This window comes from Schistocerca serialis, chromosome 1 (assembly GCF_023864345.2).
Source record: "Schistocerca serialis cubense isolate TAMUIC-IGC-003099 chromosome 1, iqSchSeri2.2, whole genome shotgun sequence".
In the NCBI taxonomy this organism is placed as follows: Eukaryota; Metazoa; Arthropoda; class Insecta; order Orthoptera; family Acrididae; genus Schistocerca; species Schistocerca serialis.
In genome coordinates, this window is record NC_064638.1 from 630154481 (window position 1) to 630166648 (window position 12168).

General features: G+C 37.5%; 1 protein-coding gene and 1 pseudogene across 10 annotated transcripts in view; both read left to right on the plus strand.

Moving 5' to 3' along the window:
* The window catches only part of LOC126478532 (broad-complex core protein isoforms 1/2/3/4/5-like), a 352226-nt gene that overhangs the window by 152186 nt on the left and 187872 nt on the right, over nucleotides 1–12168 (plus strand). Inside the window, exon 6 of one of the 10 annotated variants that reach the window (XM_050103713.1) lies at nucleotides 6609–6945. The exons of the other annotated variants lie outside the window; for them this stretch is intronic. Within the exon in view, the coding sequence (XP_049959670.1) occupies nucleotides 6609–6817 (209 nt within the window). The 3' untranslated portion in view covers nucleotides 6818–6945. Of the gene's footprint in view, nucleotides 1–6608; nucleotides 6946–12168 lie in introns of those variants that run through there. 10 annotated transcript variants of the gene reach the window in all.
* LOC126426281 (5S ribosomal RNA) lies at nucleotides 10568–10685 on the plus strand (annotated as a pseudogene).

Consider the following 12168-nt stretch of genomic DNA (forward strand, 5'->3'; position numbering starts at 1 on the left):
TAAGTTCTGAGGCTATCCTAGGTTCCCTTACTCAGATAACTGAATTGGCGAAGGCAGCTAGCAAACCATGCAAGGTGCAAGCCGAGCACACTGGACTCACATTTGGGAGGACTACGGTTCAATCCCGTTTCCTGCTATCCTGATTTAGGTTTTCCGTGATTTCCCTAAAATCGCTCCAGGCAAATGCTGGGATGGTTCCCCATCCTTCCCTAATCCGATGACACTGATGATCTCACTGTCTGGTCTCCTCCCCAATCAACCCAACCCAACTCAACCTATACTATCGAGTGGACAATTTTAGGGTCTGCCTCAGTAGATCAGATGCGCACTACATAAAGGAGGCTGCTACTCAGGTAGCGGAGTGCCTCCTGTGGTGTGCACCTGGTCTTCTTTTAAGTGCTATGATGAAATGCCTGCTGAAATCAAAGACATGTCAGCCATATGATAATGTTTTGTTAGTAAACTGCTAGAGCATCCTTCGTAATGTTCCAGAATTAGTCTTGCCTATTAAAGATAAGAATAATCACATAATATTACTAATGAAAAGTTGGTTGGAACGAGAAGTGAACAGCAGCAAAAAAACTAAAGTTAGAATGGAACGTATATCACAAGGATAGGCTACATGCCATTGGTGGTGGCATATTTTTTGCCATAAAGAACTCTATAGTTTCTACTGCTGTCACTACAGATTATGAATGTGAATTAGTCTAGGTAAACATAAGCATCAAACGTGGTTCAAATGGCTCTGAGCACTATGGGACTTTACATCTGAGGTCATCAGTCCCCTAGAACTTAGAACTACTTAAACCTAACTAACCTAAGGACATCACACACATCCATGCCCGAGGCAGGATTCGAACCTGCGACCATAGCGGTCGCGCGGTTCCAGACTGAAGTGCTGGCATCAAACGTGGGTCAAACATTGGATCTTGATATCGACTACCTGCATCAGGAGCTGTAGTGACAGAATGCTTCTGAGAGAAATTGCAGGATATTGGGGGAAAAATTCCTGATCATGTTATTGTAACAGTGTGAGACATAAGTTGCCAGCTGTAGAATTGAAAAGTCGTGATCAAAACTAATGTCGGAGAGAGATTTGTGTGAGATTGTTCTGAATGTCTTGCCCAAAACTTACTTTGGGCAGATTTTTAGAGAGGACACAGTCTTAGATGTCACATCGACAAACAGACCTGAACCTTTCTAATCAGTAAACATAAATGTGGCTATCAGTGGTCATAAGCCTGTGGTAGCATCAATGAGTGCTATAGTCTGATAAACTTACTTGCTGGTTGACACTTCACACATTGGAGCTGGTTTCCTCCAATGAGGGCACTCAATGTTATGCCTGCACTGTTCATAATTGCCGCATTGTCGCAATGAATGGTCAGTTCCTTGTGCAGCTTTCTTTCTTGATGTGTTAGGATTCCGAATAGTGGGTATGCCCCTTCTATTTCGCATTTCATCAGACATGATAACCACACCAAAAGCAATACACACAAAATGATGGTAATGAAATATGCAGTAACGGAACACTACTGAATCCTTTTGTACAAGATGCAATTTGATGTTATATGAACAATTATCATAATCACAGAAGTTGGTCTACATTAGATAAGGTATGTACGACATTACTTGTGGCCGAACTACATGAAGGTAGCAAATCACAGTTGCTACTGGTCTTTAGAATCATAAACATAACGCTGCACTGCAGAGTGGTGGTGTAGCATAGTGGTTTAAGTTACATACCAAATGCCTAGAAGATCATGGGTTTAAATCTCAACCAACCGCTTTAAGTTTTTTTTATTTTTAAATATTTATCAAAATGACTGGTTATTATTTTTATTCGGATAATTCGTCCAGATGTTACTTTTTATTTGTAATCCTTTCCCTCATCATTTTCATCATTGTATTGACTTTGTTATTTGCTCTTATTTTTCTTCCTATCAGTCTTTTTTTCTTTTGTAATCTGCCTGTCTCGCCTGTAACCTGTAATGAAGTGCCAACTAAGACAGTTCATCAATTGATAATGCATCAGCTTGTATAGCCAGTGTGAGGATAGTTTCAAGTAACCAATGAAAATGAGCAATTACAGCTTGCTTTTAGTGCTAAAACTGAAAATTTTCTATCTTGAGTTTGCCCGTAGAATTTTGTTTTAATAGCTGTGAACAAAGGTAATGTGATTGATAGTCCCACTGCTGTTTTCTTGGATATATTGCATGTCACGAGGTTGTGATTCGTTAGAACATAAGTTTAAATTCAGGGTTACAAAGTGCATCATCTGCCCCAGTTCACCTGTCAACAGAGCATCTCGCATTCCAATCATGCATCATGGCGCTGCTGCCAACATGTCACCACATTACACATAGGTAACAGCACTTGTGAAATGACCCATCCTGTTTGTGTATTGCCTACAACCGAGCAGCGACCGATATGGAAACACCATACTGGCAAGTGACAGACGTCAGCGAAGAAGTAATTTTAATCATACTATAGTGTTACAAGAAAGGTTAAGAAGGTAGGAAAATAATGGTAGGATGCAAATTGCAGAGTATGTGAGTAGTGAACATCAAATATTTGGCCCTGAGAACAGAGATGTGGAGCAGAAGTGTATAAAATTATAAAGCATTGCCCAATACGCCTTAGGTCAGTATGTTCCTCAGGAAAATTTAAAGATTGGGAAGACCTATTGTGGTTCAGTACTGTGAAATCAAAGAGAGCTTCATCACAGTTTTACTACTATAGAGTTCTTTATGGCAATAAATATGCCACCACCATTGGCACATAGCCTATCCATGGGATATATATTCAAATCTAACTAGCATTTTGCTGCTGTTCACCCCTGGCTTCCGCCAACTTTCCACTCCTAATACTATAAGATTATTCTTACCTTTAATAAGCGAGACTAATTCTGGAACACTACCAAGGATGCTCAAGTCTTGCTGACAAACAAAAACTGAATAGAAAGAAAATAAATATTAAGAGAACAAGAAATGTTCAATGAATTTGAAAGTAGGATTTTACTAACTGAAAATGCTAAGAAGTTTTGGCTTCCTGTCAAATCAATAAGCAGAACGAAATCATCTGTTCAGTCTCTCAGTGACGGTACTGGCTCCAAATCAAAAGAAATACTGAGTCCAGTCTTCTGAAACTGTTTCACTACAGAAGGTCGTAAGACAGTTCCTCCTTTTAATCATTTCACCAACACTGAAATGTCAGTTTCTGAGCTTAGTCATTGTGTAATAGAAAAGCATCTACAATGGATGCACCTGTGGACTGGATGAGACATCTCTGTTTGTGTAGAGTACTTGCTCCTCTTCTAGCAGTAGTTTATTGTTGGTACAGGAGCACCAAATGGTACCCACCAGTTGGAAAAAAATGCGGATCATTCTTGTTTTGAAGAAGGGTCATAGGACAAACGCACACAATTCCAAGTCTATGTTGTTGACTCCAGTCTGTTGTAGAATTAAGGAATATGTTTTGTGCTAATTTATGATGATATTTTTGGATTACAAAAATCTTTTCATTATAAATCAACATGGATTCTGTAAACAGAGATTTTATAAAACTCAGTGCTCTATGTTCATCTGTGATATCTAGAGGCCTGTAGACATTGGTACCTATTCCTTGACTTCAGAAAGGCACTTAATATGGACACTTCCTGCCAGATTAAAACTGTGTGCCAGACAGGGACTCGAACCTAGGACCTTCGCCTTTAACACGCAAGTGCTCTACTAACTGAGCTACCCAAGCATGACTTATAAACCATCCCCACAGCTTTACTTCTATTAGTACCTACTTTGCAAACTTCACAGAAGTTCTCCTTTGAAACTTCAGGGACTAGCTGTCCTGAAGAAATGATGTTGTGGAGACATGGCTAGCCACAGCCTGGGGAATGTGTCCATACTGAGCCGTGCTTGGGTAGCTCAGTTGTTCAGTAACAAATGTTTCGCATTTTAACATTTTGGTATGTGCTAAAAATTAATAAATACTTATATTCTACAAAATTTTCCCCGTGCATAATATCCAAGTTTCATTTTCTGCATTTTAACTACTCTCAGATTTCATACTTTTTCCCGTATTTAGCCTAAACTATAATTTTATTGAAAGTCAATACTGGTTTACCTGTTTATTAAGCAACTGAAATAAAACTATCATGAAAAACTCAGTCATTTTCTGAAGTATTCCATTTCCTTCATTCATGAATTAATGATTTGTACAAGAAAAATTGTTTGTTGGCACTCTCTCTCTCTCTCTCTCTCTCTCTCTCTCTCTCTCTCTCTCCCCCCCCCTCCCCCTCCTCCCACTCCCTCTCCCTCTCCCCCCACCATCTTCCCCTTCCACCTCCCCCACTCCACATCTCCCTCCCTGTGTGTGTGTGTGTGTGTGTGTGTGTGTGTGTGTGTGTGAGAGAGAGAGAGAGAGAGAGAGAGAGAGAGGATGAGATCATTCCATTATTAATAAGCTTGTAAAAGTCGCATATTTAGTTTCTGTCCTGGCACTGTTACAGACTGCATTTCTGAATGTGTGTCAGTTTTGTTCCATTGATTTCATATTGTTAGAAACTGGACTAGTAATCTTTCTAAATGCGCCAATGTGCAGCTAGAATCTTACTAGCAGTGTTTAAGTAAAAATAAATTCTTTTAAGAAAACTGTTGCAGGTAAGTTAAATGACATTTCTTTTTGTGTATTAAACTAAAAGTGCATGTTATCAATCTTACTGAATGATCTTTGTTCATGGTAATATTTATATCTTCCTGGGGATTTTTTGTATTCCCATTTCCTGCATTCCACCAATTTTTCAGTTGTAATATTTGTTCCCAAACAACTGTTTTAAGGAGTAAATTATGTAAACTATTTTCACTTTCTCACTTTTTGTATCAGTTTTATAAACCTTCATAACTGCATTGTTAATGAAACATTATGTACTTTAATGTATAGTAGAAATATGGATTAATTCTGTGTACACTTCATATCATGCTGATGTTTGATGTCAGCCAGTGATCCAAATAATGCTTTTCCTTCTGTATCGCTCCCTTTCTTTTGGCATTTAATTTCAAAAACATGTCGCAAGAAATGAGTGAGAATATGATCATACATCCTTATAGATATGTAAAAGTAGAATTAATATGCAACTCAATATATCCTTTCATCTATTCCTTGAAGTTGACGTTTTGTGTAAAGCGTAGGATTCAGATATTCATATGATCAGCTAAACATGCAGGGTTTGTTGCGAGTCTAATAGGAAGTGTACAAATTGGAAATTTTTCAGTTTCCTGTCTTTGAAGTCTAATTGTCATTCCTGAAGAGAAAGCTTCTGTTGCATGTGTTATGACTAAAGAAGAAGATAAACTGGTTGTTTTTGAGCTGTAGACATTAGTGTGTGAATACTGCTTTCTCATTTGCATGTAATGGTATGACCATTACTGCTGGATTACATTTTCTGTAGTTAAAAATGATTGAAGATTTGTGTACACCAGTACAGAAATTACCAACACAAAATGAATGCCATAGCATAAATAGATATTGCTCGACCACATGATGTTTTCATAGAGAAAATATATTCACATTGTGCTGGCGTGAAGCTACGGCACAACTGTTACAATTTTTTAATCATGAAGGAGCGTCATTTTCTCGTGAAATTGGACTGCATTTGAAAATCAGTTGTTGCTGCTGGCAGAACGTGTAGCGGCTGGTGAAGTAATCCTGATGGACATATATTTCTCAAGGTATGTAACTGAAATATTTGTTAACCATTGGTAGTGAACTGAGATTACAACACGTTTTCCATGATAACTTCTGACTTTTCTTCTTTTTTTACAGGCAAAGGGATGAAAATATCAGCTGTAGTCTTTCGTGTGCTGTTTGGAAAAGCTGATTTATTAGGTCATTGATCCTATGTTACAAACATAGTATCTCTAACAAAAATTCCATTTTCTTTTTTACTTTTTTATTTTTTAAATTGTGCTTATAGTATTGGATTTATAGTTAGTAAATTTAACTTAGTTTGAGAATAGTGGATCTGCCTCTGTAGTTGAGTGGTCAGCACATCTGAATTTCGTGCGGAAGGTGTCGGTTCAATTCCTCATACTTCCAGGGTCTTTTTCATGGTGGCAGGTCTGAAACGGGCACAAGTCATCCTCCTGGTCCCAGTTGAAGAGCTACTTGAATGAGAAGTAGGGACTCCAAGGTCTCAAAGTCGACAACAGTCGAGACAGCAGCATGATGACTCCTTGCCTCTCCACACCACATCCACATGGCAAAAGATGACACAGCGGTTTATTGACATTGTGTGCATGGTCTTCAGAACCTGATTGCAGAGTTTAGTTTTAGCTTGAGAACAGTGATTTTAAAATTTCCATCAGATCTACATGAAAGTACTTTACTAGAATTCGGAGTGTGTTTTTCTTACTTTTTTTATTTTAAAAATATGCTACAATCACAGAAGATATTGTTGCATTTGTATTGTTTTGTGAGTGAGATGAATTTTATGAAATAGTTTTTGTGACTGTGGAAAACTTTGCTTGGAAACGGTTCAGAAGCTGGTCAGCAGTAGCCAGTATAACATCCTCTTCACTTTTACGCAGTACTGATGTGTACATTTGTTTCAGGCTCTGGAAGGCTTACGTATAGTCGAAGAGGTAAACTCCAGCTGAAAATGAGTGGTTACACCTTTATCTGCGAACGCAAAAATAGGAACAGGATCTTTTGGCGTTGTTCTAAGTACAGTGCATTCAGTTGCAGAGGCCGTTGTGTGTCAGTTGACTCAAATGTTGTACTGACATGTTCCTCCCATAATCATCCTCCTGCCACTACTTGATAAGAATGCGTCAACTGTTTTCCAGAAGAAACAGTGGATTTTATTTGTGCTGGGTCAGACTGTTATTGGTGGCAGTGTAGGGATTGTACCTAAATTAAATATGTTCCTTTCATAGAAACATTTCTTCCTCTTCTACGTGAACTCTTGTGTATTTATTAGTGTAATAACACCTTTTTGGTATTTTCAGTCAGAATTTTTTTTTTTCATGTGCCATTTGATAAAAACGAAAAAAATTATTTTTGTATTTCCTTGTAAATTCTCTGACTGTTGTAGTATCATCAATTTTTAATGGCTTTGAAATTGTTGAGTATGATCTATCTGGATTAGCAGATTTTGTTTTTTAAGTACATTAAGTTAATGGGAGAACTACTGAAATTCCGCTTACTGGTATTCAATGAGTGTTGCAATAGAGTCAGTCAGTTCTTTACTTTTAAGGGTTCTACTATGCAGCAAAAAAGATACTACAACCCAGTTTCCCTCAATCTTCTCTTAGATTTTGTTATGACAGACATATGGGTTGCTGACTACTTGTTCCACTCTGAGCTGTTCTTTCTGAATCCACAGTTGTTAATACAGGGCATTTACAACCAGCAACAGATTTTGTTTTATGCTTATAATTGAAATATCAGTTGTGGATCATATCTCGGTGCACTGCCAAATAATATAATGTGTGATAATTTTAGGAAAAAAATGTGCTTACACATTATATTTGAGAGATTTTAGTCAGTGGCAATAACCCATCGTAAAGTCTAAAACTTCATTTGTTGCATCCTAAATTATTTTGAAAGTGATAGTCATATTACTTCATGAAATCTGAGATATATCTTACAATATGACTTAAAAATGAAAAAGAAAGAGAATGGATGGCCAATCCTTTCAGGGATGCAACTCCCAGTACTGCCCATAAAACACATAAAAGGAGACCACAGCACTCTTGGCTTTCATAACAACAAATCCTTTATCTATCAGGAAGCAAAAGGAAACTGTTATGAAGAGGAAGATAATGAACTAAACCTCTTCCCCTCCCCAACCTCCCCAAAGAACTCCTCTTTGTTTCTGAAAGAAAATACCTATTTTTTGAAAGCTAGAGAGCTGTAATTATTTTTTATGCTTCTATTAGCAGTGCAAGAAACTGGTAGTCTGGTTGGTCTTTGTGTCTGTTTGTGATCCTAACATTTAATTTTCTTTTTTGTATGATAATATGATGTTAATGAGATGAAACTAATGAAAGTAAGAGGATATGAATTGGTGACTGGGAAGCAGGCTACAAGGATGGGTAATTCTGGTTAAATTTCAAATCAGTTGCATTGCAAAAGATGCAACAGTGATCAGGAGAATTTGCTGACTCAATGAAATTTCTGTTGTTAAAGTGAAGGTGAAGCAGTTTGGATTGTTTAGTTTACAAAGTGCTTTATAGTGGAGTGGTACCCACATATAATTGTAAATAATGAAGAATATTTGTGTAGTGAACAGCTTCTTACTTGTATATATGACCAAATGTTGAAAAGCCTTTAACACTGTTAAAATTTATTTGAATTGTTCAGTGTCAGAGCATATGTATAAAATGCACTTTGTTACTGATATTAAACTACAATTCAAATAAACTTTGTGACTGACAGATTGCAGTGGAGGGAGACATTGTTACCAGTGTGCAGCCAGTAATGCTTGATGAGTCTTTGCACTGCTTACAGCACCTGCAACACTATAAGCATGTGGTGCTCAAGAAAGTATTACTCCATGACTCACAGAATTCTCAATCACAGTGTTATTTTAATCCAAGTGTATATCTTTCAGAGCAAATATTCTCTTGCTACTGGACTGACTTCTGAGCAACCCCGCCCTCCAAGTACCCCCCCCCCCTCCCCCCCCCCCCCCCCCCCACACACACACAGAGGGAGAGAGAGAGAGCAGCAAAGGGCAAGGGTAAAGTCCTTATATAGTGTCATGAATAAGGTCAATTGATAAAGCTTTTGATCTGTAAGTAGCTGTGGAAGGATCTATTTAGCTCTAACAGGGAGTAAGGATTGGTGCTAACGGAGCAAAGCTGAAGCGTACTGTGAACTTTCCTGTAATGAGAATACAAAATGAAGTAGCCTCTTGGTCTCTGTCTGTTTAAATGATTGTACTTCCAGCATAAAATATATTTGCTTCTGTTGGGATGTATTTATTTGAGAACAGACTAGACTGGTAAACATTATATTCATGCTTATAGTGTGAAAATATTTTCAGACTTATTGCTGCTAGTATTCAAATATCAGAGTAATAAAAAGCAACTAAATTAACAAGTCCTCAGCATTTTCCTTTATTAATTCTGAATATATAGTCTTAATATCTTAGCAACCATCAATGGAACATAGTATTTCAATTTCTTCATAGTTTGTGAAAAGTGTGGGAAAATGTTATGTAACTAATTTCTTAGCATTGTGCGTGTGTGTAAACTGTGTACACACAATCTATGGAATGATTTTCACAGTATGATGATGATGATGATGGTGGTGGTGGTGATGACGACTACATGGGCTGTAAATGTTAATGACTGTTGTAGATTGATTTACAACACAAAAATGAGTTACATGTATTCTTATCTAAAACCTAATGTGTTTGTACTGTGCGTTTGGTTCCTGTTACTTTTTTTAAAAAAAATTAGAAGGTTGATCTCCTATATTGTTCAAATGGTTATGTGGTGGTTGATGTGGAATGGAAGTTTGCCTATATAGCAGTCATTTCAACTTCTTATGTGCTTATCAGCATCTCAACGTGGTGTCTTAAAAGAATGTAGCAATATGTCCCCGTAATTGTTGTTACATGTGTAACTGTGTGGAAAGCACAGTTCGATATGTTCTGTGTATAGAAAAACAAAGCTATAGGATGTTCCTGGCCTCTGATGCTCTACCAACAGTAGTGGAGTCTCAGACCTATTAAGGAGACCTTGGCTTGGAATAAAATAATGAACTCTTATTTTCCACTAACAAAATTACAAAAAGAATTGGTTTTATCATTGTACTAAGTACGAATACATCCACAGTACTTAGTGCTTTCTGCACATGTGTTTTAACTTTGATTAAAGTAATGCTTATTATACACGCAATTCTGCTTAACAGACATGTTATCAGCATTTCAAACATCCTTAATTATTGTTTATGGTGCATCAGTATTATGCTGTTCATGAAGACACTGTTTACTATGAAATAATTTTCTGTGGTAGTAATTAGCTGATTGATATGTATATGTTATGATCAAAGCCTGAAATTGGCCAAAGGGCGAACTGGTCAACTAAGTCATGATGTGGCCAATGTTGTTTCAAATTGGGCAGCAAGTGTCCAATCTTTTCCTGATTTCGGGATTCAGCCGGCTAGTTCGTAAAGGGGCTGGGACCAATCGACCAAACTGTGAAGAAACACACAAAGCAGATTTGCTTGAACAGTTTCAAATTGTATAAGTCAGGAAACAGCCAACATTGCTGTAAATTGACTGGCCACTGTCTGATCTTTTCTTGTGTTTGAGATCTGGCTGGCCAGTTTGCAAAGTGTTTAGACAGATTGGCCAGAATCGGAAAGTAAATAAAGAGTGGATGACTATGTATAATTTCAGGCTGTATGCAATCTGTTTCTTTTATCAATCTCACTAACAAAAAGTATAAACTTGATACAATCTATTCACTTTATAAATCTTCTCTAATACAACCAATATTCACTTACTACAACAATAAATTAAGCTCTTATGGCATTTGCAATTGCATAGTGTTTTCTTGGCAATGGCCTTGCCGCAGTGGTTACACCGGTTCCCATGAGATCACCGAAGTTAAGCGCTCTCGGGCATGGTCGGCACTTGGATGGGTGACCATCTTGGCCGCTATGCGCTGTTGCCATTTTTTGGGGTGCACTCAGCCTCGTGATGCCAATTGAGGAGCTACTCGACCGAATAGTAGCAGCAGCTATCACGTGCATGGGACAGTTAACACTGAAAGTGAGAGAAGTGCTGCCTACTACACATTGTTGAGTGATCATAGCATGCACTGCGATATAGCCAGAGATTTCCCAGCTTATGTGCAATCACATCACATTTAAGCCAGGAATCTCCAGCCAGTTCACAAAATGCTTGGCCAAAGTCAGACGTATGCCAGTTCTTTTAAGTAATCGGATTTTGGCCAATCCTCTTGGCAAGAGTGCGAAATGACTGTCCAATTCACTATCTGGCGGCCTTTGGGCTTTGGCCGTAACATATATATGTTCGTCAATGAGATTTCCAAAACTCCCAGGGAACAAAACCTCTACATTAGTTTGAAACTCCAATAACAGTTGTTATCATCATTATATTCTTTATTGAATTAGTCATTAATCTATTGTAGATTAATGATTTTCAATATCTTCCATCATCACACCCTTGTTAGGCCGGTATTACACTATCATATTTATTTGTCAAGTTGATATGTCAAATATTTATGTCAAAGAAATTTGATGGTGTAATAGGGAACTTTGTCAAATGTCACCTGTCATCAAATAAATATAATCAAATCTCGGGCCTTGCCATAGATTTGATCACAAAAGTTGTTCATCTTCTGTTCACTGCAGTGTGAAATGTAACCGCAGGAGTGCTGGCGTCGCCACAGCTATTTGACATCTCTGTAGTGTGTTTGTAAATATGGCTTCAAAATTGGTGTGATTTTTTTTTCATAAACTTGCCTCGACAAGGTTGCAGGTGAGCAAGGGGCACAGTGCACTATTAATTATGTGTTGATGGTCAAGTGCAATATGCTGCAGGCGACTTCATGTCCACAATCACAGATACAGCCATTCACCTCTACATCTGAAACCTCCAGGCAGCTTTTCAGCAAGCCGGAATTGAGAATAGAAAATAAAAGAAATTCTTTCTTACCTTTCCATTCTACTATGTTTATTCTTGAACTCTAGATGCCACAAGTTAAAAAGCGCATCATCTGTTTCGTACTTTTTATTAATTTTATAGTTGTTGGGACACTAATTCCATTAATTAAATTATTCACAAATAAAAATAGGTCTTATCACGCAAATAGTATACTAAACATTTTTTTAAATTCACATATTTCCCCTTCAGTGCTTTATAAATTGCTTCACACCTCTCAGGAATTTTTTTGGTTAATGTAAAATGTTATATTTGAATGCTATATTGTAAACTAGAGTAGCTCTCTCTCCTGTGTCAAGAAATCCCAGTGTTACAGTTTGCTTATCTTCTGCACATATAGCATTTCTCAAAAGAGTATTCTCTTTTGTAATGTGAAAACCCACTTTACTGAGCAATACTGAAACACATTCTCATCATTCATAAGTATTTTACGTCTTCCACAAGCATCTCTCGTAACACATTTTGCTGAA